Source organism: Nyctibius grandis, chromosome W, assembly GCF_013368605.1.
Source record: "Nyctibius grandis isolate bNycGra1 chromosome W, bNycGra1.pri, whole genome shotgun sequence".
Taxonomy (NCBI): domain Eukaryota; kingdom Metazoa; phylum Chordata; class Aves; order Nyctibiiformes; family Nyctibiidae; genus Nyctibius; species Nyctibius grandis.
Genome location: NC_090694.1, coordinates 9,690,529 through 9,718,099, shown reverse-complemented (window position 1 = coordinate 9,718,099; position 27,571 = coordinate 9,690,529). Strand labels below are relative to the sequence as shown.

Below are 27,571 nucleotides of genomic sequence, written 5' to 3'. Positions count from 1 at the left end.
CATAAAGGCTGTCAAAGGTATGATCATTGTGTCTGTTTTGACAAATTAAATTATTATGCTTGTTTATGTGGATGAATATGTTTTCATCTGGTGACAACACACGAAGCCTGGCTGACTATTAGGAAGAAATTCTTTCCTGTGAGGGTGGTGAGACACTGGAACAGGTTGCCCAGAGAAGTTGTGGCTGCCCCCTCCCTGGCAGTGTTCAAGGCCAGGTTGGATGAGGCTTTGAGCAACCTGGTCTAGAGGAAAGGTGTCCCTGCCCGTGGCAGGGGGGTTGGAACTAGATGATCTTTAAGGTCCCTTCCAACCCAAACCATTCTATGATTCTATGACTATGGATGCCCCTGAAGGCTGTGGCCTAGAAGAGAAATTTGCATTTCATGTTGCCAACATTCAGACAGGATAGCAGAGAGGCTGGTTACAGCTAATGCTGCTCACTTGTTATCTTTTCCTAAGGCACCTCAGCCAAATAAACCAGCAGCTCTGTTGGAGCTGTTAGGTGTGATACAAAAATCGGAGATCTCCAAACCCCCTTGCTTTCTAACTTTCCTCACCGAAGTGGGAAGCTAGGTGCGGCTGGGTAAGGAGTCCAAAAGAAAACTCAATAACACCAGAGCGTGTTATTAAGCAGGCATTCTTTATTGCAGCGCTGGGCAGCACTGGGGATTATCCACCATGAGCGCTCCGCCGATTTTGCAGATTTTCAGAGATTATATAAAGTTATACATAGTCATAAGATTCCAAAGAACTCATTTGCATAGTCATGAGATTTCCCAGAACTCATTAATATATGTAAATGTCCATTCCGCATGCGCAGTCGTTTTCTCTGGTGGTCGTCAGGGGTCTTCAGATGAAGGCTTGTAGTCTTCCTCACTGTGTTCGCTGACTGACCCCTGCTTCGCACAAACTCAGTCCATGGGTCACGTAGGTCATGTAAGCTATGTCCTTCAAGGCAGCTGTTGCAACTCCCTTATCTTTAGGTTTCTGTGCCTCTGTTTTCCCAAGGCCAAGTTGTCTGAAGTGAAATACAGCCATCCTAATTAGAAACTATCTTTTCAAGGCCCAGTCGTCTGAAGTGAGATATACCCATCTAAATTAAAAAAAGGCTCCCCTTTGTTTATTTATATAACTAGGTTAGTCGAATGTCTAAGGTATTTACAACATCCTCCTTGTTCTTGGAGCCCCCAACCGTTTCAGGTGTTGCTCAGCTGTTTTCTTCAGCTGTGGGGACTTGGAGCTACAGGAGCAGAGCTGGGCACCACAGAAAGGAATGCTTAGATTTGCCGAGTAGTATTTCAGTGCAGTTTTTGATGCCACTTAACGATACTCATTTCAAGTACCGCTCAATTTAAATTATAAAAGAAAAACAACACGGCGTGCATGCCCTGCATATAAGAATGGTTATGTAATGAAGGGAGGTTGGTTCAATGAGGGGAAGCTGAAGAGAATCATGTGTATTGATTCATGCTGGTAAGGGCTGGGGGTGTAAGCGCTCCCAGGCCGTCCACCAGTCAGGCTTCCAGAATATTTTGGCAGATCCCATTAAGTAACATAATCACTTGCACAAAATACAGCAACATAACTTTCCAAAGCACATCTAGAAGAGGAAACACATGCATTTTCCTTCAGCAATCAGAACACATCTATGTATTTATTTGCTTTGATCTCACAGTAAGGGCGCTCAAATATTGCAGGCACTTTGTTACGATGGTAATTTGCACGGACTTGTTGGTTCATTTATAAAACTGGTGAACGCATAGACTTGAGGTCTGGGAAAAACGACGGTGTTTAATCTTATCTTAATGGTGAATTTAATTGCATTTTTCTTTCATGTTCAGAAAGCAGCCATGCCCCTCCCAGGGGTGGAACAGCCAAGGAAACCTCCCCGCCACCACACCGCCCTCCGGCGGGGCGCCAGGCAGCCGCCGCCGGCCGCTCCCCTAGCCAACCCTCCTGCCGGGCGGAGCGACCGCCCGCCACCGCCGGAGCTCCCGGTACAGCTCTGGGCCAGGACTGCAAGAAGTGACCGCCGGAGCCGCCGGTTCCCGCGGCTGCCCCAACCCGCGCGGGCACTACCTGCTCCTCTGTGGGGAGCGCCAGCAGCACGGGGGTGTGCCTGCCTTGGGGGAAGGCAGTCCCGTCCGCCCGCCCCGGCTGCGGCTCCTCACGGCGGCGCCGCCGCCCACCCCCAACGGCCGCTCCCTGCCTGCAGCCGTGCGGTGCTGACACACACACACTCCCCCCCACCCAGACTACAACTCCCAGAACGCACCTCCGCGCCCTGTCGCGTGAAAGGTAACTCTGCCGTCACTTCCGCCGCGTGGTGCAGGCCGGGAATGCGAGTCGCGATTGGCCGGTGCCTGTCCCGCTTTTCAACGTGCTGGGGAAGCAGGAAGCGGTAACGACGGAGCGAGTGGAGCAGGGCGAGGGGCTCCTCGCGGTGAGTACCTAGTAGAACCACCTTCCCACCCCGCGGAGCGCCGAGGCGCGACCTGGCTGGGAATTAAAAAGGGATGGATTTAATGCGCGCTTTGATGACGTAATAACGACTAACGAGGCGGCGGTGCTGCTAAACGCATGGCTCGGGCCGGCACCGGTCGGGTCCCCTTCTCGGGGACGCCCCCGTGGGATACTCACGCCTGCCGGCGGTCGCCCGCGCCGCTCTCAGGGCGCCTGTGCTCGGCGAGCACTCGGCGCTGGCTAGGCCTTCCGCCTTCTCCCGCTCCTGGGATTCGGCGGGCGCTCATTGGCTCCTCCGCCTGGGGCGGGCTCTGCTGCCTCCTTACGATTGGCGGGGGTCGCGCTGACTGCTATCAGCGCCCGCCAATGGGGCTGTGGCCGGGGTGCAGGAGGCTGCGGCCGACCACGGAGTGCGCGGGCTGAAGCTTGGAGGTGATGCGCGCGGCCTGGCCTGGCCTGGCCTGGCCTCGCCTCGCGCCGGTGGGGGCTGCAGGGGGCACGGACAGCAGGTCGTGGTGCCGTCTCGCAGTCGCTATGGGCAGCAAGAGGCCTCTCCTGCCCATTGGCAGTGCGGCGCCCGGCGTGTGCCCTGCCCTGCTCGGCTCGGGAGGGCGTGGGTGCCTGGGTCACCACTGCCTCAGCGGGAGCGAGGCCTTGCCTGTGGCTGAGAGGGGGCCGAGGGACTGGCTTGTATCCTTGCTCTGCGGTTGTTACTTTTGAAGAAAAATATATAGCAAAGTGCACAAGAAGTTCTCATGTCTGTGTTATCTTGAAGCAACCACTGCTGTTACACACCAAACACCCCTCGTTCTCCTTTCCTGAGATGACTACAAGGAGATGGCAGTGGTTTGGCCAGTGCTCAGTCTGCTGATCTGTGTTGTCTGAATTGCCATAACTCTGCTCTGCCTGCCTGCCTACATTTGTGTATGATCCATATAGGCAAAGAAAACAAATGTCTAGTACCTAAAACAAGAGGAGTTCCTGTTGAAGTCCAGGAGTATGGAAATAATAAGATGGCTTCATTGAGGTAGATTTATAAGAACAGATCTGCAAATTGCATGCCTATCATGTGAGATGCATCCAGTGTCAGAAGTTGATAAGGTTACATCAGTAGTCAAGCAGGTCCTCCAAGAAAATCCAGGTAACTAACTGAATTAGTCCAGTTTCTATCACTCGTCTATGAGCCTGCATGCAAGTGTCAACTTGGATCACTTTTGTCTGCCTGCCCTGGTTTCTTGGTTTTTCTGAGGACTGTGCCTTTCACTTCTTGCTCCAAAGTAGTCATGCTCTCATTGAACATATGCTGTTCTGTTGGGCTTTCTTCTGCAATATCACTGAGTTTGAAATGAGAATACTCGATGAATGCTGCAACTGTATTTAGATATGTGATAAATTCACCTTTTTTTACTAGTTTTATGTTAATTCAGGACAATAAGTTACCTATCATAAGTTGTTGTTTCCTTATTCATGATTTTCAGTGTTCTGAGAAAGACTGAGACTTTAAAAAATTTCTTAGATTGGGGGGGGGGCTCGCTCTGTTATTTTGAGGGGTTTTTTTGTAAGATCTTCCTACAAACATGCAATTTGGAACTAAATTTTGGATAGGTGGAAATAACGAGATTTGGGGGTCGAAATTTTGTTTGGAATTACTTTTAGGGAATTACGCTTTTAACTGCAAGTCATCTATCCTTGTACGATGTGTCAAAAATGGGCAAGAAGAATTAAACAGTGAAGTAAATGGCTGACAACTTCCCACATGAGACTTTATGTGGAATACCAGGTGACGGAAGAAAGGCAGGAGCTGCTGGTCATCCGTATTAGACCCATCGTTACAGATGAGGTGAAGTGAAGGCAGCAGCATTCTCTCCCTTCAACCTCACCTTCCCCCTTGCTCTCACAAGATCCTGATATGTATTTCAGCATCTGCTTGGCAAAGCAGTGATAGCAGATAGAACTAGACTTCCATAAGCAGTTGCTTCTGCTCTTCTTTGTTCATGCTCTTGGCAAAATGACTTCTCCGTGGGACAGTTTTTCTCAGATGCAAGAAAGAGTGTGTTTTGTGGTAAAAATAGAAATCCCACAATCTCCTTTACTTGATGTCTGTTAGTCGTAAGAAAATAACTTTGCTTTTATCATAACCAGGTAATTCTTCTCCTCTCTATTTCTATTGAACCCCATATACCAGTATGCGTGTTTGCTGGAAGCGAGATAGAATTTACACAGCTGTACAGGGGAGTTAGCAAACACGGTGGCATCAGCTCAGTTGTGGTTAGTACACGTAAGGAACAGGTTTGTGCTCAGGACTTTCCAATTCCAATTGCACACAAAAAATCTGCACCAGAAGTTAGGGAGCACCTGCTATCTAGTTTCTTCTAGCACTGTGAAGATAACTGCTTCTTTGCCATGCCAGAATTTTCCATCTCTATGTTCAGTGTTTGGTTTGATACTAGCTGCTCCCCCGACTTTCTTCCTTTTGTCCATACTAAGTATAACAATATAGTGAAGGGTATGTCTCAAATTCCTTTAAGACTCATTCAAGCCTGATCACTGTCTTCTCTCAGAAACCATATGCTCTTCAAAGTGAGTTAGACTGTGAAAAGAAACAAAGTTTCTGCATTAATGTGACTTTGAAATGTCTTTGTTTTTTTCTGTGGCATTCCCAGTGTGAGCCATGTGAATGTGGGAGTTGAAGATGAGTGATGAGTGCTTCTGCACAGATCTGAAGTCATTTTGCCTGGAGTTAATTTGTGAAATGCTTTCATTGAAGCACTTGGACTCTCTCCAGAGATTCTTTTGCATAAGCAGCACACTAACTTCTGTGTCTCATCCACAGGCAGAGAGTTCTGCTAAACCTCTTCAGGTTTGAGAACCTCTGCAACTCCCACCCCCAGCTATGTTTGTTGTATAAGCAAGGGAGGAAGAGCCATCAGATTACAAGCCTTCATGTCTCTTTCAAAAGGTTGGCAAAGAATATTTCACTTTGCAGGGGGAGAAGTGTAGGAAGGCTGGGTGAATAAGAAACTCTCTGCTCTTGGGTGTAACAACACATTAAATCCCTGGCAACTGCTATGTACTCAGAAGCTGAAAAGTGCTGCTTTATTATATTCTTATTTAAAGGAAGTAAACATCTTGTGTTCACTAGATACAAAATGTGACTCGAGTATGAAAACTTTCAGAACTGTTCTTCCACCAAATGGGATCAGTAGAATTGCAAGAAGTAACTTTATATAGATTTTGACGTTATGTTGCTGAAATGTTGTAGAATAGTTAGCTGTGGAGATGTTACATCCTTGCAGTATTTGCTTTGAGGGAGGTGGGTCCCTGCTGAATCTGTAGAATAAAGAAATGCACTTACCCACTTTGACTGGTTTTTTCATGTGTATAAATAAGGCCATACTCCACTTCATTAACCCTAACATTTCCTACCTGTCAGCTAAAATCGGGTAAACCTGTTACCAAGACAGTTTGGTTGTCCCTGAAAAGTGCTAGTTAGTTCATGTTTGTATACTAACTTGACTGCATAGCATTTACTGAATGACACAGTATTCTTACTGTCCTACCACATCTTTTGCAGGCTAGTCCTTGTGCCATGGAAGCTGAAGAAATGATGGAATGTATCCAGGAATTCCCTGAACACTATAAAGTTATTTTGGATAGACTGAATGAACAACGTGAGCAGGACAAGTTTACGGATATCACTCTGATTGTCGATGGTATGTACAGGCCTGAGAACCAGTCGGTACACAGAGAATTCTGAAAGCTGTGCTGGGAAGCTGTTGGGTTTGTCACAGGTCAGCTGTCAAACTGGGTTGCTAACAAATTCTTGGTTCTGTATTGGTGTGCGAGTTGCTTGCAGAGTTTCATTTAAAATCTCGGGGTGAAAAGAGTCTCCAGCAGTGATTAATAATTTTGCTTCTGCTTTTCCAAATAAAAGGCTAAATATTTTCAGATATAAGCCCACTTTGAAACTGCTGTACTATATTTAACGTGTTGTCTAAGGATTTCCAAAACATTGTAAAAATATCTTTCCCTAACTTGAGCTGACTGTTTGCGTGCAGAGAACTTATACAAATATTGGTTGGTTGTTTAAAAAAACCCCAAAACACAGCTTGAAATAAGATTACATTCTTGCTTCTCTGGTACCTGCCTACTATTTTAATATATAGTTAAAATAGGGTAGAACAGCTCACTTTTATTTTTCTATGTGTTCTAAAGACATAACAATTAGTTTAAAAGGAAGATGGAGATATAAGTTAGTCGCCAAGGGGCTCTGGAGCTGGCCCGATCCGCAGCAGAGCAGCAGGTCTTGGTGCACAGGGGGTTTTCCTGAGGCAGGGAAACGCCAGGGGAGCAAAGAGACCCACCAGGAGCCGGCAGCTTTTGCGGGAGACGTGGACAAGGCCTGGGTGTTGCCAGAGCAACTGCGGCCACCCCCACACCTACAAAAAGTGGCCTAGGGAGCGCTAGCGACCAGGAGCGCTGTGACCAGAGCGTGGTGCGTCAGTTTGTGTGGAAGGGCACGCAGGAAGGGCACCTCTTCGAAGGAGAGGCGTTCCACTGGCCGAGCGGGGGACTTGGAGTACACATAAGCCAGCAACCAGGCACTGTTCAGTGACCATCCGCACAGGTCAAGGGCGTACATCCTACCTGACCCTCAAGGCAGAATGGTGGGCACTCGCCTGAGAGCAAAGGCTGCAGTTCTGGCTGGGGGATCTGCACCATCTACCCCAGTGGTGGCCGATGCCTTCACACAGATGGAGCTGCTGAAGGGAGAGGCTGCAGGAAGTGCCTAGACCTTTGTCCTGGGGCAGGGACAGGGGGCAGACCTGCCTGTAAAAGGTGTGCCCAGGTGGAGGACCTCCTGCAGCAGGTGGCTGAGCTGCAGGAGGAGGTGAGAAGGCTGCGTAACATCAGGGAGGCTGAGGAGTTAGATAGCTGGGTCCAAGTGCAGTCTGCAGTGGCCCCACAGCCAGACCGCCAAAAACTCCCCCAGCGGCACACAGAAGGGACGGGGCCAATACTGCAGAAGAATGGATGGTTGCAATGGCAAGGACCAGCAGGAGGAAGAGACTTCCCCCGAAGCCTGAGGTGCCCTTGCAGAACCGCTTCACTCCTCTGCAGACTGAAGAGGAAAGACCTGTCACATCAGGAGAGACTCTGGAGCCTAGTAAGGCAGCCCGATGTACTCCCCGTATAACAACCAGCACAACTAAGAAAAAGTGACGGGTGACAATAGTAGGTGACTCTCTTCCGAGAGGCACGGAGGCGCCCATTTGCCGACCCGTCGCACTCTCTAGAGAGGTGTGCTGCTTACCGGGGGCTCGTATCAGGATTGTCACTGAGAGACTACCGAGCCTCGTACAGTCCATTGATTATTACCCGCTGCTGTTGTTTCACATGGGCACCAGTGATGATACAGCCAGGAGCAGTCGTCTGAGGAGTATCAAGAAGGACTACAGAGCCCTGGGAGCAGCAGCAAAGGACTCTGAAGCGCAGGTAGTTTTCTCATCAGTCCTCCCGGTCAAAGGGAAGGGGTTTGAAAGGGCCAATCAAATTGGGCAAATCAACACATGGCTACAGGACTGGTGCCACAGCCAGGGATTCGGCTGCCTAGACCATGGAACTCGCTTTGAGAAACCTGGTCTACTGGCGGCCGATGGGGTCCATCTGTCAGAGAAGGGGAAGACCATCTTTGGTCATAGGCTTGCCAAGCTGGTGAAGAGGGCTTTAAACTAAAGTTGCCGGGGGAGGGGTACCTCAATCCATCCCAATTCAGCCAGCTTGATGCCAGGGCCAGCAATAGATGCCCAGAGCCTGGAGAAGGATGGCAGGTCATCAGGAGAGCACCAGAAGAGCAGCGGAAAGGAATTTCAGGCAGTAAGTTAGCTTTGTCGAGGGCCCAACTGAAATGCCTTTATGCAAACGCATGTAGCGTGGGGAATAAACGAGAGGAGCTAGGGACGTGCACGTGCCTGCAGGGCTATAATCTTATTGGCATTGCGGAGATGTGGCGGGACGGCTCTTGTGACTGGAGTGTTGGAATTGAAGGATACAGGCTTTTTAGGAAGGATAGGCAGGGGAGATGAGTAGGGGGTGTTGCCCTCTATGTCAATGACCAGCTGGAATGCATGGAGCTCTGCCTGGGGATGGAGGAGGAGCCAATGGAGAGCTTATGGGTCAGGATTAAAGGGAGGGCAGGGACTGGAGACATTATATTGGGCATCTGCTACAGGCCACCTGACCAGGAAGACTGAGCAGATTAGGCCCTCTACAGACAGATAGGAGTAGCCTCACATTCACAAGGCCTGGTCCTCATCGGGGGCTTCAACCACCCCGATATCTGTTGGAGGGACAACACAGCAGGGCACAAGCAATCCAGGAGGTTCCTGGAATGCATTGATGATAACTTTCTTCTGCAAGCGATAGAGGAACCAACAAGGAGAGGTGCCATGCTGGACCTTGTTCTCACCAACAAGGAGGGGCTGTTGGGGAATGCGAAGCTCAAGGGCAGCCTTGGCTTCAGTGACTATGAAATGGTGGAGTTCAAGATCCTTAGGGAAGTGAGGAGGGCGCACAGCCAGCTCACCATCCTGGACTTCAGGAGAGCAGACTTTAGCCTCCTCAGGGACCTGCTTGGGAAAGTCCCTTGGGATAAAGCCCTGGAGGGAAGAGGGGCCCAAGAAAGCTGGTTAATATTCAAGGATCACCTCCTCGAAGCTCAGGAGCGATGCATGCTGACAAAGAGGAAGGCAGGCAAAAATGCCAGGAGGCCTGCATGGATGAACAAGGATCTCCTGGATAAACTCAGGCACAAGAAGGAAGCCTACAGAGGGTGGAAGCAGGGACAGGTAACCTGGGAGGAATGCAGAGAAATTGTCCAAGCAGCCAGGGACCAGGTTAGGAAAGCTAAAGCCCTGATAGAATTAAGTCTGGCCAGGGACGTCAAGGGCAACAAGAAAAGCTTCTATAGGTATGTCAGTGATAAAAGGAAGACTAGGGAAAATGTGGGTCCTCTCTGGAAGGAAACGGGAGACCTGGTTACCCCGGATATGGAGAAGGCTGAGGTACTCGACTTTTTTGCTTTAGTCTTCATGGGCGAGTGCTCAAGCCACATCGCCGAAGTCACAGAAGGCAAATAAAGGAAGGCAAATAAAGGAAGACCCGAGGAACTACAGGCCAGTCAGTCTGTGCCTGGCAAGATCATGGAGCAGATCCTCCTGGGAACTATGGTAAAGCACATGGAAAATAAGGAGGTGATTGGTGACAGCCAACATGGCTTCACTAAGGGGAAATCATGCCTGACAAATTTGGTGGGCTTGTATGACAGGGTCACAGCGTTAGTGGATAGGGGAAGAACATCTGATGTCATCTACCTGGACTTGTGCAAAGCATTTGACACTGTCTCGCACGACATCCTTGTCTCTGAATTGGAGAGACATGGACTTGATGGATGGACCACTCGGTGGATAAGGAATTGGCTGGATGGTCGCACTCAAAGAGCTACGGTCAATGGCTTGATGTCCAAGTGGAGACCAGTGACGAGTGGCGATCCTCAGGGGTCGGTATCGGGACCGGTCCTGTTTAACATCTTTGTCGGCGACATGGACAGTGGGATTGAGTGCGCCCTCAGCAAGTTTGCCAAGGACACCAAGCTGTGTGGTGCGGTCGACACACTGGAGGGAAGGGATGCCATCCAGAGGGACCTTGACAGGCTTGAGAAGTGGGCCTGTGCGAACCGCATGAAGTTCAACAAGGCCAAGTGCAAGGTCCTGCATGTGGGTCGGGGCAATCCCAAGCACAAACACAGGCTGGGTGGAGAATGGATTGAGAGCAGCCCTGAGGAGAAGGACTTGGGGGTGGTGGTTGATGAGAAGCTCAACATGAGCCGGCAATGTGCGCTTGCAGCCCACAAGGTCAACCGTATGCTGGGCTGCATCAAAAGAAGCATGGCCAGCAGATCGAGGGAGGTGATTCTACCCCTCTACTCCGCTCTCATGAGACCTTTTGGAGTACTGCATCCAGCTCTGGGGCCCCCAACATAAAGGGGCCACGAAGATGATCAGAGGGCTGGAGCACCTCTCCTATGAAGACAGGCTGAGAGAGTTGGGGCTGTTCAGCCTGGAGAAGAGAAGGCTCCAGGGAGACCTTATAGCAGCCTTCCAGTACCTGAAGGGGGCCTACAGGAAAGCGGGAGAGGGACTTTTTACAAGGAGATGTAGTGATACGACGAGGGGTAATGGTTTTAAACTGAAAGAGGGTAGATTTAGATGAGATATTAGGAAGAAATTCTTTTCTGTGAGGGTGGTGAGACACTGGAACAGGTTGCCCAGAGAAGTTGTGGATGCCCTCTCCCTGGAAGTGTTCAAGGCCAGGTTGGATGGGGCTTTGAGCAACCTGGTCTAGTGGAAAGGTGTCCCTGCTTGTGGCAGGGGGGTTGAAACTAGATGATCTTTAAGGTCCCTTCCAACCCAAACCATTCTATGATTCTAAGTGCTTATTATCCCATTAGCAAAGGTGGTGTCTGATAGATCAGCTAAGATTGCTTCTTTTTCTAATCATGTCTTAGAATGGATGAGCACTTCAAGGAAGATAGGCATTGTCCACTAGGACAGACCTAGCTAAAGGAGTACCACCTGATCCTTAAAAGGATAGCAAGGAGTCACTTGAAGGAAAAGGGTCCTACAGAGCCTGTATTAGAAAAAAGTAAGCAAATGTGAAAAAATTAGTGTTCTGGAATCACTGTAGTTTTACTGACAGTTCTTGCACAAAACTTACCCCGAATGTTTGTTCCTGCTCTAGTATTACCAAATCCATGTGTTGAGCTCAAAACTGTTTTTGTGTGCAGCTGTGTAGTTCTAATCCTTCTAATGCTTCTCTTACCTCTGTCCCATGGAGCCTTATCAGTGTTCACACCTGCACCAGAGTGATGGGGAACACACAGTGTGGAAAACAGGAAGAACAGAGCAGGACTACTTCTGTTCTGCAGAAGTCTTTATGCTGGCAGAAGTGATGATAAAATACATCCGTATGTAAGAGCAGCAAAAAACAAGGAGAGCCTGGATAAAACCTGAGAGCTGAGCCCAAGACATACAGGAAAAAGTTTGCACAGGAATTTCCCATAACTTAAATATCTGAAAAGAGAAACACTCTGGAGTAAGGGAGTCCTCCAGCTGATTGAGTTGCAGAACTTCAACAAGGTCAGTGATGTCAGCAAGGGTTTGCATGAGATGGGACAGGCTAGCTGCAGTGGTATCCCATGTTACAAGGAGATGTACTAAGTGACTATATGCTGCTGGAAGAGATTTGTAGACTGGGTGGTTCTGCAGCCATTCTCTTCTCTGTATCTGCACTTATTCTGCACTGTAAGGAAGGTGTTATCTTAAACCAAAATTTGTCTCTTTTTGTAGGTCACCATTTCAAAGCTCATAAGGCTGTTCTTGCTGCCTGTAGCCAGTTCTTCTACAAATTCTTCCAAGATTTCACTCAGGAGCCCTTGGTGGAGATTGAAGGTAATCTGATTCATGCAAATAAAAACCTTCAGAGTTGTGTGCCCAAGCTCAAAATGAATGTAGTATCCTTGGTATGGGCTTAAATGCATGCTTGGTCATATCGATTGGCTTTCTGTATCTCAGCTCTTGAGTTGTTCTGAGGTAGTGTCACGGCTTAACCCTGGCCGGCAACTAAGCACCACGCAGCCAGGCTCGCTCATTCCCACTCAGTGGGATGGGGGAGAGAATCGGAAGGGTAAAAGTGAAAAAGAAACTCATGGGTTGAGATAAAGACAGTTTAATAATTAAAAAGAAATTGTTTTTTAAATGGTAAGGAAAAGAGGAAAAAATAACAAAGAGAAAGGAAAATAAAACCCAAGAAAGACAAGTGATGCAAATGAAAATGATTGCTGGCCACCGACTGATTCCCAGCCAGTCCCTGAGCAGTAGCCCCTCTGCCCACCTCCCCCCCAGTTTTATTGCTGAGCATGACATCATATGGTATGGAATATCCCTTTGGCCATTTAGAGTCAACTGTCCCGACCAACTGTGTCCCCTCCCAACTTCTTGTGTACCTCCAACCTACTCGCTGGCAGGGCAGTGTGAGGAGTAGAAAAGGCCTTGACTCTGTGTAAGCACTGCTCAGCAGTAACTAAAACATCAGTGTGTTATCAACACTATTTTCAGTGCAAATCCAAAATATAGCTCCATACAAGCTACTATGAAGAAATTTAACTCTATCCCAGCCAAAACCAGTACAGGTAGCTATCACCACTGGAAAAAAACTTCCTCTGAAGAAAAATTAAAAAGAAAAAGATGCTTTGGCTGGGGTGCAAGAACAGGATAGATGTGGAATGATACTTGCCTGGTAGGCAAGGAGCAATTTCCTGGAGCAATACTTCAGCTTCCAGTAACTTGCTGCTCAGAGGTCTCTTGAGAGAAAGATCATATTTTTATTCTTAAATTTATACTTTTTATTATTATGTACAAACAGCTTTTTGTCCATCTTATACTTTTTATCTTTGTCGTGGCAAGACTCTCTAGTTGTTCCAGATTGACGTGTTACTATAGTAGACTTTTTATTCCAATGTGAGCCTTTCAAGGGTGGCATCTTCATGAAACTGGCTGTCAAAGTATTGTGAGCAACATGGTGAGCAGGCAAGTGTGCAAGATTCAGCAGATATATGAGACTGAGGAATTGCTAAAAGAGGTTTTCTTGCTTGTAAACAGGTGTAAGTAACATGGCATTTCGTCACCTAATTGAGTTCACCTATACAGCAAAACTAATGGTTCAAGGTGAGGAAGAAGCAAATGACGTTTGGAAAGCAGCTGAGTATCTACAGATGTTAGAAGCAATCAAAGCACTTGAAATCAGGTAAACACATAAGCCTCTTTTTCTTCCCAAAACTGAAATGTAGAGTCTTAAGAATCCTTTTACAAGATCTGACTGCCAGTATTTTGTAGTGCTGTTCTTTATCCCGGAGCCTCCTAAACTTGTGTGGGACTGTATACTCTTCTACTATAAGATATGGGTCAGAATTATAAAGGCTAAAAATTGAGCATCACGTTCTTTGGGATGGAACTTGATGACAAGTGACAGGGCTAGTAAATGTTGCAGACATTGTAGGGCTGTGACTTTGGTAACTAATACCAGGTCTCTGCGCTATCTGACTGCCCATACCTGATTGACAGCTGGGTGTACAGTGAGGATGTGTCTCAGGTAATTAGACCACATTTTAAAAGTTTGTACTGGTGTTTTGATTTCATGCAGCTGTCTGCTTTCAAGAGAATAGGCAGTGATTTTAAAACTTCTCAGTGCAAAATTAATCTCTCAAACTTTTTGAATGAATGTAATTGTTATAATCAGTTTTATATGGGATCAGTACTTAATCAAATGTTGCTGTGGCACCTTTTATCCAGTACCAGGAACTGTACTCCATTACCAAACTCCAGCCTGACAAAAGCAAGTGCCATTCCCATCATGCTGTTTTTCTTCTCCTTCTTTCCCTTTCACAAAGTGCTGTCATGTTCTCATTCTTTGTGTGCTACACTCTTCTTCTGTCATGAAGCAGAGGGAGGGGCAATAAATGCCTCCCAGCATTATGGTTATCCTTGCTTTCTCTTCTAGACCAGCTGAAAGGTCTTTGTGTTCAGACTAAGTAAAGACTGTTGCTTCCTCTTTATCTCCCCATAGACACACTAGCTAAGGAGAGTGGCATTGACCCTGAGTTCCTCTAGTAGCCAGTTAACTACTTTTTTTTTTTTTTTTTAAAAAAAAAACAAACCACAAACAAAACCTCCATGACATGGTACACTGGAAACTTGGTTTTCAATACCAGTTTTGATTTTTTTTGAATCAACTTATTCTGTGCTTATTCTGTGGATTGGTAGCAGAGCTGAATAAGTATGTATTTTTTTAATATGAAAGATGGGATTGTGCATTTCTAGTCCTACCCTCCAACTCCACCAACACCCCTTTTTTGGCAGTATTAAGTATGATATCACTCAAAGAACTTCTTTTTCATTCAGGAAAAAAGCAGACCGTTGCTGTCTGCTTGAGAAATTTAAAAGACACTTGAAACTGAAAAAGTATGTTCTAATTTGTATCACTTTGAGTCTGTGTACATAGATAGAGCTGTTGAACCAGGATTCAGATCAGTCAGTTAAGCTAAACTGTCCAGCCTGCAATTATTTCCCACTATTGTATAACATTATGCAGTTGTCCGCATTTAGCCTGCACCCAGGGCTAAACAATAAACAGTTTTTCTATCACCCAATGTCCCTTCCCCAAATGAGGAAGGGAATTGGGAAAAGGAGGGAGACTTGTAGGTTGAAGTTAAACAGATTTAATGAAGTAAAGAAATCAATATAAATGACAACACAAAAGAGACAAAGCTATACTTATCTACAGAGCACCAGCAAGTTGCTCCAGGAATCACAATCATTGGAAATGAGGAAGAAGGAGAAAAGGAGAGGAAAGCAAAAAAAGCCCCAGCTTTCCACAAACTGAAACCAAATCCCAATGAAACCAGGACAGCAGTTTGTTGGTTATACATCACTAGTAAACATGGTAATTCTAATGTTACAAGGAAACAAATGTTTTGCTTAACAAACACACGTGCAAGCCAGTCTATTCTTACAGTTATTTCCATTGTTCATAGATTTTGAAAAGTGTTTTTTTTATTATTTTGGTGTTTTGTTTGGTGTGTGTTTTTTTTTTTTTTTTGTTAGAAAAATAAATTTGAGTACCATTGTCAGTCTCGGTTTTCTCCTCCACAGTAGGAGGGAGAAGAATTGCAGTACAGTTCCTCCATCTGAGCTTTGACTGAAAGGGGTAAGCTTCCAAAAGTTCAGCTAAAGTAGAGATTATTATAGAACTAACCATTTGTGTAATGCATCAGAGTTGCACATCACATAATCTAGACTAGAAAGAAAACAACCAGCTGTTATTCCTTGAAGTACAGTTGTGTTGTATGTGTGTATCCCCATTGTCATGGTTTAAAGCTGGGCTGGCTATTAAACTGATGGAAGATGCTCTCTATTAACCTTCCTCCGCCCCGCCCCCCCGCAAGAAGGGGAAGTAAAAGAGAAAAGAGAGAGAGAGAGACGTACGGGTTGGAAAGTTAAAACACTTTTAATAGACTATAACAATAAAAAATAGTATAATAATAATAACAGAAATAATGAAATATATACAAAACCAAGATCAAGCTCCCCCGATGTCGGTCACGTCACCACCAGCACTGCAGGGCAGGCTCTGGGAAGGCCCAGACTGGTGTCGGCGATAGACGGGAACTGGATTCAGGAACGCACGGATTGGGATCGAGGGCAGGAGAAAAAGGGACAGAGTCCTCTTCGGACGCTGGCCATAGCAGAAGAGAGCGAGACCCTCGTGATCCCTCAGCTTTATATTGAGAATGACGTGTATGGGATGGAATACTTTCGTTAGTCAATTTTGGGTCACCTGTCCTGTCCGCTCCTCCCTGCAGGTGCGACCCCCCCTTCGGCTCTTCACTCGTAAGCAGTGAGGAATTTAGCAGTGACCTTGCTTTCTCTAACAATAAGTACAGCAAGAGCCTTTCTGCATAACATCCCTACCGGTGCCTCAGCGATAACTATAAACTTTGAGCGTTATCAGTCCTAGAAGCAGACACTGTCTGCAAAACATGCAGTTAGTTTCAGAAAGTGCAGTTACTTAGAAGAGACTTGGCTGAAAGTAAAAATCACTGAAAGGAAAATTGGTCTGTTTTAGGCCAAATCAGGACATTCCACCCCTTATTCCATACCATTCACGTCATACTCAGATCACCACTACCTTTTCATTTTCAAATATATACAGATAACATTAGTTTATGGTTCATCTCTATACAAAAAGTTCATTAAGTTCATTTAGTTCAGGATTGTGGGTTTCCATGTAGCACAGCAGTCTCTAGGGGCAGGAGAGATGGTATGAGTGTTGTCACGGTTCGTGCCCACGGGTTGCAGGTTAAAGGTGTCATTCTCGAGGAGGTTACTGGACGCCACTTGATGAAGCTAGCTCCGGTCTCATCACCACTGCCTTAACCTGAAAGACACTTATGAACACTGTTAGTATTATGTAGCAATTAACATCATATAGTTCAGAATTAAGTATTCTCACCCAGGATTAGATCACCTTCAGGGACACATCGGACTTTACCATTCTGCAGCATCACCCACCAGGTACATCCAGGTCCCTGAGCAAAAGCAATCCCACAAATGGGTTTGCCTTTGCCCGTAGGAGGAAGAACCCAGACAGTTTTTCCCAACAGATTCCTTTCATGCACCACAGGGACTTTATCCCCTTCTACTGTATGTAAAAGGTCTGACTGAGCAGGGCCAGCTCGATTGATAGATCCCCTGGTGTTAACTAACCAGGTGGCTTGTGCCAAATGCTTATCCCAATTTTTAAAGGTTCCACCCCCCATTGCTTTTAGGGTAGTTTTTAACAGCCCATTGTACCTTTCAATTTTCCCAGAGGCTGGTGCATGATAGGGGATGTGATATACCCATTCGATGCCATGCTCTTTGGCCCAGTTGTCTATGAGACTGTTTTTGAAATGAGTCCCATTGTCCGACTCAGTTCTTACTGGTGTGCCGTGTCGCCACAAGATTTGCTTTTCAAGGCCCAGAATAGTGTTCCGGGCAGTGGCATGGGGCACAGAGTATGTTTCCAGCCATCCAGTGGTTGCCTCCACCATGGTAAGCACATAGCGTTTACCCTGGCGGGTTTGAGGGAGTGTGATATAGTCAATCTGCCAGGCCTCCCCATATTTATGTTTCAACCATTGCCCCCCATACCACAAAGGTTTTAACCGTTTGGCTTGTTTAATTGCGGTGCACGTTTCACAGTCGTGGATAACCTGTGCAATAGAGTCCATGGTTAAGTCCACCCCTTGGTCACGTGTTGCCGCTTGTCTGCGGCAAGCTCCGTTCGGTTGCTGGCTGGCCTGAGGCTATCCGCACCCCAGGGCCATTGAGCACAGACACCAATGTGAGGATGCAACAAATGGCGTTTATTTAACTGCGCAACAGCCTTATATAGTCGTCTTGTCCCGTACGAACTCGCACGATACTTGCACATCCTGCTCCTTTCGCCACGCCTACCTTCCGTTACAGCCCAAGATTTTCCGGTCGCCGTACCCTAATCTACCTACATTTCCCCCTCCCCATGCTTCAAGTCATGCGAAGTAAAGCGTATCGCTGATTCTGGAGCCTTGCGTCAAAGCGTAAGCGTAGCTGGCGGATACAACATCCCGAGCCCAGGTTCTCCAGTAAGATTCCCCTGCAACTCCTGAGATGCAAAGCAAAAGCAAGCTAATCATGAGTGCATTGTTCAAAGCTTTTGTTTCACTCAGCAACGGTCGCCGTTCCTCATCTTTCTTGGCGCCCCGCCACTTTACCAGACTCTCTGTACTGTCACGACTCCTCATGTCTGAAGGTCGAGGCTGGTGCTGTTTCGGCTTCCCCCACAGGTACTCCTGCAAAACATAAAGCTCGGACAGCGTACATATTACTTCGGGTTAGGATTTTGTTTTAAATCAGGGCGCAAACAGCGTGTAGGGACCCACTGTATAACATCATCCCGTTTGATGGCGGCATACCCCCTCCCGTGATGTAGCAGCTCCCAACCTGTTTCCCACTCCGCTGTCCCAGGGAACCGAACCTTGACTGGGGGGCCCACTTCTGGCACCCCTGGACCCCAATGTCGCTCAATTGGGGCACGCTCTTGGTCTCCCCGGACAAAATGATTTAAAGAATGAAGAACGCTATGTAAAATGTGAGATTGGTAGTTGACAGGAATTACGTCTGGGAATCCTTCCCCCTCCCCAAGAGTCTTAATTCTGTGTTTTAGCGTCTGATTAGCGCGCTCTACAATGGCCTGCCCGGTAGAATTATACGGAATGCCGTGTTTGAGCGTGATACCTCACTGCTGACACCACTGACGTGTGGTATGAGCAATAAAACAGGGGCCATTATCAGTTTTGATCTCGACAGGTAGGCCTAGCCAAGCGATTGCAAGATTCCAATGTAGCTGAATGGAGCGTGCTGTTTGTTTCCGATGCGGGGTGGCCACAATCATCATACTGTAAGTGTCCACACGCCTCTATATTAGTTCTGATTGGCTTATGCTAAAAAGCTATATCTTGCAGGTGCAGCATTCTTTCTTATTTTTCAACTTCCCCCATATCTTGTTGGTCTCATAGCCAAGGCCCTTGTTCTGTATTATGATTGGCTAGTTCATCACCACCCCATTACCACCCCCTGGACATGCCTGGACATAGCTCGTTCAGTACTTGACTGTTGTCCTGTGGGAAATCCACAAATCCCCCTTTTTGTTTTTGAACGAGCTATGTCCTATCTCGTCCTTTTTGTTTTTGTTTCTTACTCAGACCCGGTTCCCTGTGTCTCGCAGAGCCCAGTCAGAGAATCCCAGCCTTGGTTACCCATAAATCCTGCTCTCTGTTGTTGTGCCAAAAAGGCTGTATTGACCATTCGTTGCACAGTTTTCTGCAAATATGCAAACAAACAGGGTAACACAAGTAGGATAATGCCTATTATAAACATTCCCATAAGCAGACTCTATCTACAAAACATACAGTTTACTTCAGAACATACTGTTATTCTCTGTTATTCTAGCTGAAAGGAAAATTACTGACAGGAAAGCTGATTCTGTTTAAAGGTAACACAGAGCAGGCCTTTTAGAGCCTACTCTGAGGCCTACTCTTGTTAAACCGTTGCTAAACCATCCGGTATCAATTTCCCCCTTTGGAAGTAGTTAGATTTATTATCTCACTACTTCCATATACTATTCTCAATGATTGTCTTAACACAACCCATGCAGATCCCTATGATAACTATAATCACAACTACATAAACTATTCCCTCTAATAATGTGGCTAACCATCCTTTTAGAGACAATCCACCGTACTCCTGCGCCTGTAGAGACAGAAGCATAACCTCGACCCATTAGTAATAGTTCCCCTGGTCCCAACCATTCGTTAGTGCCTGGTTCCCTATACCACACTTTGCCTTTGTTTTTCACATAGCTTGCTCCCTGTTGAACTGCCTCCCAATGTATTACAATTGGGGGTCGCTCCTTATCTCCTGCTAAAGTTAAATGGTTAAGTACATAAACAGCTTTTGCAAGTCTCTCAGAAGGTTCAGTTTCCTCTCCCCCTTTTTGTTTTTGCAGAAGCTGTTTCAATGTACTATGAGTACATTCCACAATCGCCTGACCCGTAGGCGAATGAGGAATCCCAGTGATATGTGTAATACCCCATAGTTGACAAAATGACGAAAAATCTGTGAACAACAGATACATGAACATATTTGAGCCTTCCAAATTCTGCAATGTGAGTAACATCCATTTGCCACAGTTGCAACGCACTCAATCCTCGAGGATTTACCCCTATTCCAATTCCCATGCCAATTTTCTGACACCTAGGACAAGCACTAACTAATTCACGTGCTTGTGCCATGGTGAGGTGAAATTGTTTCGCTAACATTTTCGCTGATTGATGAAAGAATTGATGGGATAGGCGCGCTTGTTCAAATAAATTTGGTGATATTTGCGTATAGGACACAAGTGTGTCTGCTTTATTATTTCCAATGCTCAAACCTTGATCAAATTGATGACTACGAATGTGGGTGACAAAATAAGGTACCTCTCTGAGGTTTATTGCTTGATGCAACTGTAGCAAAATGGTGTAAAGTCGCATATTTTTCACTGGTCGTATAAAAGCTCTTTCAATTCGATTTATAATGCCTGCTATATAAAGAGAGTCTGTTACAATATTTACAGGTAAATCCTTCCATTTTACAAAAACCTGATATATCGCAAAAAATTCAAGTGTCTGCAATGAGTCCTCAGTTTGTCCTGAGAATTTGCAATGTTTCCATTGTCCATCCTCTTGCCAGGTAATAACTGCTGAATGTGATCGCTTTCCTGCATCAGTAAAAACAGTTAGTCCAGTCACAGGTATCTCTGATCTGATAGGTTTTTCTTCCCAATCCTGTTTGCAAATAAACTGTAGCTTTTTATCTTTTGGCAAATGTGTTAACAATTGTCCAGTAAAGTCCTGTAAGGCCATTTGAAAAAGAGTTGACTGATTTGTTAACCACTGTAGATATTCCTTCTTGATAGGTAAATAGATATAATCTGTGTCTAGTCCGGTAATGTCTAGTCCGGTAATGTCTGTAATTCTTTTACGCACTTTGACAAGCAATTGTGCTATTGCTTCCACTGTGGTAGAAATTGTTGTTTTAGGATGAAAAGGTGGAAAAACCCATTCTATGATTTGCTGTTTAATGTCCGGCACCTGCACAGTCATTGCAGTAGAATTTTTAAGGTCAGAAACCAAAGAGTCCGCTCGAGCATTGCCTTCTGCAATAAACCCAGGCAAATTAGTATGATTTCTTACATATAAAACATAAAACAATGCAGTTCGGATTTGAATTTCTTGTCACAGAGCTCGCAGCAATTCAAAAACACACTGATTACATATATGCTCTATAACAGATCTATCCAATTGCTTTATAATGCCAGCTACATATGCTGAATCAGTAATCAAATTAAAGGGAATGGGAAAATTCTGAAATATTTTTAATACAGCTCGTAATTCTACCACCTGAGGTGAACCCTTTTGTTGTACTACCATAGATTCCCACCTGCCATCAGAATACCAGACAAGGCCCGCCTTGCCTGTGTTCCCAGATCCATCCGTAAAAATGGTAATTCCATCCACAGGAGTGTCTGCGCACCACACTCCTGTGGCAATTGGAAGTTCCACACTCAATTTTATAACAGGATGGGAGGGCAAGTGGTAAACAACCTGTCCCGAGAAATTCTCCATAGCTGTTTGCAAAGCAAAGCTATTAGCCATACACCACTCAAAATATTGAGCTGCAATAGGAACGGTTAGTGATGCAGGGATCTCTGGCCACAAGCTCCCGACATCGCATCCGTCCTTTGATGAATAATCTGTGCCAATAGCTCTGTAACGAATCTGATCATTCTGAATTCCATTGACCAATTATTGCATACGGAATTTGCCTATCAAACAAAGTGATAATTTGTATTTCCTGATTCAAATCAATACGATGTAGAAATTTGGAATGTAGCCTGCTTTCTATTTCTGTAATCAGTTGCTGTACCTCTGAAGTAGTGTGTCGTGGTGCTGTTAAAGTTGTGTCCCCTGCTAACAATTGGAATATAGGCTGCAATTGTGACGACGTAAGCCCCAAGTACGGCCGCAGCCATAACTTGAGCCTTATGTTCCACAGTATCCACTTTTGCACATGCCTTTATCATAGCATTCAAATCTGTTTTTCCAGGTAAAGCTTCAATGATCTTTTGACAATCAGCATTAGCATTATCCCTGTTTGCCACAGGTCCAAGGCTTGGCAGCCACGCAGGTTAACCCTGCATGGAAACACCAGTCCTGTGCTCCCTGCGGTTTGGGCTGCGAGTTAACTGCTTAGGCCTGGAACTGGTTGGGAAGATTCATTTGTGTCAGCACACGGTTTTCCCCCCGTGTTCTTTCTCCAGTTTCCCTGCACTCTGCAGCTGGTTTTTATCAGCTGACCTTGAGCATTATACTGAGACCTGCACAGCTTCACGAAATGCCCTAGCTTCCCACAGCAATGACACATCAAAACAGAGTTATCTCTCCCACTCAGCTTCAACTTCTTAAAGCAGTTTTTCTTAAAGTGACCTTCCTGTTCGCATGTATAACAACGATGAACTACCTTAATTGCCGCCGCAAAAGTTTTTGCTAAATGCTCCATCTGAAATGTGGTGGTTCCTACTTTCTCACAAGCATCCATTAGCTCAGTTAAGGTGGCATTACTATTTGCCATCCCTGCAACAACTTTCCTGCAGTCCTCACCTGTGTTGTCCTTCGCTAACTGTAGTGGCAATGCTTCTTTTACAATTTTCCAATCTAACAGTTGCCAAATATTTCTTCCCTCAGGACCCGCACCCACAATCACCGGATATGCTTGTGGAATTATAACTCCTTCTAATAACGCATCTCGAATGACCCCTTTCCATTTCACTCCTCCCTCACCTCCCCCCCCTTCCCCTGTATACGCGGGCGGACGCTGACCCTCTCCCTCATCTCCCACATTACCAGATGGACGCAAACCTCCCCCCCCGCCCTGATCTAAAGGTGGAGTAGGGAGTTGTAAAGGAGGTTGAGGTGGCCCTAATACTTGTCCCGAACACAGAGGGGGGTTTGGGGGAGACATAGTCACATGTTCCGGTGCGTTGGCTGAACGATGCTGCTGCAATTCCGTCTTTAATTCTTCCAGTCGTCTACCAAGCTCTGTCATGTCAAGTTTGTGTCCATTTCGTGATGGTAACAGTCCTTTAAGTCCTTGTGACTCTGGTACTGCTGATTCCGTAAATGGCGAATCCGGTAAAGGTGGATACAAAGCATGTTTACCCTCCTTCTTGTCCTCCTGCTCAGCCTCATCCGTAGAGAGATCAATGAGAGGAGGAGGGGGTTTCGGCCAAGTCTCCTGTTCAGCGTCTGAATCAATTAGTTCAAATCGAGTTCGTGTTTTAGGGTGCACTACCGGTTCTGATGGATCTGTATCTATTTTTCTCGCTCCCCGCTCCTCGGCTTTTTTCGGAGCCGTCCGTACTGACGGCGATAAAGGAGCTGCCACGGGTACAGCCACCGGGGCCGTGGGAGGTGTTGGTCCCGCAAACAGTGAGGGGGTAGTAGATGTCTGCGGTCCTAAAGCCATAAAAGCTGTATGTGTGACTTCTCTCTCTGCTTTTATTCCTTTTAACGCTTCGCTAACCAGCCTCCATGTAGCAGACAATTTAAAGGCTTCCTTATCACCACTTGACACCGCATTCCAGAGAGAGTCACCAATCTTCTCCCATAAAGGCACTTCAAAGACATCATTAAAGGTTGTAAAATGTCCTTTATCTTTTGCCCAAAACAGTAACTGCTTTAACGCAGCTTCGTCATATTTAATTCCTCTCTCAGAGAGTATATGTTGGAGGAGTTTCACCACTGTCACTTCTGTCTTGGTCAGGGTAGACCCCATGTAAACACGTCCGAGCCGCATCCCATGTCGCCCAGTCCTCCCGCGCAGCCCGTAGCAGCCACAAGATAACTCCCCATGTTTTTAATTCTTTGGCAGAACCCGCTGCCATAGCTCGCTCAGCGAGCTTCATCGAGGACCGCTCCCAGGTATTCGGCTGTAAACAATCAGCCGGTCCTGCCACCGCCCCCCCCTTTAACGAGACGGTCCACACACTGGGCTACGTCTTTCGATTTCACAGAAATCTTAAATTCCCCGCCCAGTAACGAAATCACCTTTATCAAGGCTTCCATGGTTCGCGAACCCACTCCGACCGCCTGCGGTCTGCCAGCCCAGCAATCACGTCGGGGTCACCATTTGTTGCCGCTTGTCTGCGGCAAGCTCCGTTCGGTTGCTGGCTGGCCTGAGGCTATCCGCACCCCAGGGCCATTGAGCACAGACACCAATGTGAGGATGCAACAAATGGCGTTTATTTAACTGCGCAACAGCCTTATATAGTCGTCTTGTCCCGTACGAACTCGCACGATACTTGCACATCCTGCTCCTTTCGCCACGCCTACCTTCCGTTACAGCCCAAGATTTTCTGGTCGCCGTACCCTAATCTACCTACAGTCACTAGCCCGTCTGTATGTTGCATCTCTCCCTTGATGACCTGAAGTGTCATGAGCCCACCGAGCTAAAAATAGTTCACCTTTATGTATTTGGAATACTTTAGCAGCCTGATCCACTTGTTGGTTGTTTCGATGCTCCTCAGAGGCCTGACTTCTAGGTACGTGAGCATCTATGTGACGTACCTTCACAACTAGTTTCTCTAGCTGAGCAGCAATATCTTGCCACAATTTGGCAGCCCAAATAGGTTTACCTTTGCCCTGCCAGTTGCTTCGCTTACACTGCTTTAACCGCCCCCACAAGGCATTTGCTACCCTCCATGAGTCAGTATAGAGATACAACCTTGGCCACTTTTCTTGTTCAGCAATGTCTAAAGCCAGCTGGATGGCTTTTACCTCTGCGAATTGACTCGATTCACCTTGTCCTTCTGTGGCTTCTGTGACTCGTCGTATAGGACTCCATACAGCAGCTTTCCAATTCTGATGCTTTCCTACAAGACGGCAGGATCCATCGGTGAACAGGGCATACTGCTTCTCATCCTCTGGTAGTTCATTATATGGTGGGGCTTCTTCAGCACGTGTCACTTCCTTTTCTGGTGGCATTCCACAGTCTTTGCCTTCTGGCCAGTCCATGATCACTTCTAAGATTCCTGGGCGATTAGGGTTTCCTATTCGAGCCCTCTGTGTAATTAATGCAATCCATTTACTCCATGTAGCATCAGTTGCATGATGAGTAGTAGGAACCTTACCCTTGAACATCCATCTAATACTGGTAATCGGGATGCCAGGAGGAGCTGTGCTTTAGTACCAGTTACCTCCAAAGCAGCTCTAACTCCTTCATATGCTGCCAGTATTTCTTTTTCAGTTAGAGTGTAATTGGCCTCAGAACCCTTGTATCCTCGACTCCAAAATCCTAGGGGTCGACCTCGAGTCTCCCCTGGTGCTTTCTGCCAGAGGCTCCAGGTAGGACCATTGTCCCCAGCTGCGGTATAGAGCACATTTTTAACATCTTGTCCCATATGGACTGGTTCAAGGGCTACTGCATGTACAATCTCGTTTGATCTGTTCAAAAGCCTATCGTTGTTCAGGGCCCCACTGAAAATCATTCTTCTTTCTGGTCACTTGATAAAGAGGGCGTACAATCTGGCTGTAATCTGGAATATGCATTCTCCAGAAACCCACAACGCCTAAGAAGGCTTGTGTTTCCTTTTTGTTAGTTGGTGGGGACATAGCTGTTATTTTGTTGATCACCTCTATCAGGATTTGGCAATGCCCATCTTGCCATTTAATCCCTAAAAACTGGATCTCCCGGGCAGGTCCCTTGACCTTGCCTCTTTTTATGGCAAAACCAGCTTTCAGAAGAATTTGGATTATTTTCTCCCCTTTGTCAAAAACTTCTGCTGCTGTATCACCCCATACAACGATGTCATCAATGTATTGCAAATGTTCTGGAGCTCCACCCTTTTCTAGTGCAGTCTGGATCAGTCCATGGCAAATAGTAGGACTGTGTTTCGACCCCTGGGGCAGTCGATTCCAGGTGTACTGAATACCTCTCCAGGTAAAAGCAAACTGTGGCCTGCACTTTGGTGCCAAGGGAATAGAGAAAAACGCATTAGTAATGTCTATGGTGGCGTACCACTTGGCTGCCTTTGGCTCCAGTTCGTATTGAAGTTCTAGCATGTCTGGCACGGCAGCACTCAATGGTGGCATAACTTCATTTAGGCCACGATAGTCTACGGTTAATCTCCATTCTCCATTAGACTTTCGCACTGGCCATATAGGACTATTAAAGGGTGAGGAAGTCTTGCTAATGACTCCTTGATTTTCTAATTGTCTAATCAGTTTATGAATGGGGATCAGGGAGTCTCGATTGGTGCGATATTGTCATTGGTGCACTGTTGTGTTAGCAGTTTGCGGCGGGCGGCAAGGAAGGCACAGACTCTGAGATCGAGGATGCAAGGGCCTGAAGCCGAAAGGCCTAAGGCTTTTTATTGTTATGCTACTACCCTATTTAACTGCTACAATGCAGGAGCCAGACTAGGCAGTTCAAGATAACATCAACATTCACACGCTAAGCACTCGTCACCCATCCTGGGAAGAGCCACAGTGTCCTGGGCTCAAAACATCAACAACCATTCCTGTTTTCAGCTCTGTGTTCAGAACTGACCTTCAACACATGTTTACTTGTTACATGCCTCAAAGAGCCCTGTGAACTGGTCTCGGCTCCTTTATCTCAGAAGCAAGCAAAAACTATTCTCAGTGCAGTGTTCCCAAGCAAATCTTATGGTCCCCAAGTAAAGCACAGCTCTTTGCAGGCTGAGGGTCTTCCACAGCAGTTGGCACCTGTTGTTCTTCAACCTTCAGCAGCCCCACAACAGAAGGATCCTCTGAGAGGCCAGGCAAGGTAGACAGCTGTTTAACGTCCTCAGTCTCTACAGCTGCTATACCAAAGGCCCATCTATACCCTTTTAGGTCCTTAAAATACCCTCTTTGAGGTAGTCTATGCCAAGGATGCACGGAGCATCTGGGCCAGTCACAATGGGGTGCTTTTTCCATTCATTCCTAGTTAGGCTCACTTTGGCTTCCAATACAGATAACTCTTGAGATCCCCCTGTTACTCCAGAAATACTGATGGATTCTGTCCCTTCATGATTCGACGGCATTAGGGTGCACTGTGCACCAGTGTCTACCAGGGCTCGATACCTTTGTGGTTTTGATGTGCCAGGCCATCGAATCCACACAGCCCAATAAACTCGGTTGTCCCTCTCCTCCACCTGGCTGGAGGCAAGGCCCCCCCTAATTAAGGAATGGATTCCTGCTGCTCACAGATATTGGACCCTCATTCCCCTTATTCACATTTGGGAAATAGGGATCTGAGGCCCATCTACCCTGACTGGAGTCCTGTTCACTGGTAACTGGAGCAGCCATCCTCCTAGGAAAACTCTCTGTAGTTTTTCTTCTACTTTGCAACTCACGTACTCATGCCTGTAGGGTACTGGTAGGTTGTCCATGCCATCTGCTCATGTCCTCCTCATAATCACACAGGGTAAACCACAGGATACCTCATGACATGTTCCGTTTCCTTTGAGCTGGTCTTGTAGGAGGGCATTTTCTCCTAACAGCTGCAACGCGGGCCTCTGTAGGTAGAGAGTCAGGTTTATTCTCGATCCTGGACAGTTTGTCTGACAGTTGTTTAAATGAGTCCTTGTTTTCCTTAGTCAGTTTTTCCACAGCTGAGATGCAGGCCTGCAGTGGGGAAGAAATACTATCTTCGTACTGTCGCATACAGTTAGCCATTTTGCCCACAGTAGATCGTGCCGTAGCATATTCTCCCCAGACTAATATTGACAATGTATGGGTGTATGTCGGTGGAGCATTCTTCACAACCTTCCGGAACATGGATCGGTTGCATTCCACTTCATCAGGATTTAC

The 27,571-nt window shown here is 46.5% G+C and overlaps 1 protein-coding gene and 1 long non-coding RNA gene across 3 annotated transcripts in view; one reads left to right on the top strand and one right to left on the bottom strand.

The window, feature by feature from the left end:
- Positions 1-621: 621 nt before the first annotated feature.
- Positions 622-2,240, bottom strand: LOC137675769 (uncharacterized). The gene is made up of 2 exons (XR_011049994.1): positions 2,080-2,240; positions 622-1,018 (listed from the first exon to the last, which is right to left on the bottom strand). It is a non-coding gene; the product is annotated as an uncharacterized lncRNA (long non-coding RNA).
- Positions 2,241-3,529: 1,289 nt separating this feature from the next.
- LOC137675749 (zinc finger protein 131-like) overlaps positions 3,530-27,571 on the top strand; it is a 38,520-nt gene continuing 14,478 nt past the window's right edge. The window contains exons 1-4 of one of the 2 annotated variants that reach the window (XM_068421948.1): positions 3,530-3,604; positions 6,038-6,176; positions 11,871-11,972; positions 13,182-13,326. In XM_068421948.1, the coding sequence (XP_068278049.1) occupies positions 6,053-6,176; positions 11,871-11,972; positions 13,182-13,326 (371 nt within the window). In that variant the 5' untranslated portion in view covers positions 3,530-3,604; positions 6,038-6,052. Of the gene's footprint in view, positions 3,605-5,392; positions 5,423-6,037; positions 6,177-11,870; positions 11,973-13,181; positions 13,327-27,571 lie in introns of those variants that run through there. The other variant, XM_068421950.1, reaches the window with a different exon arrangement.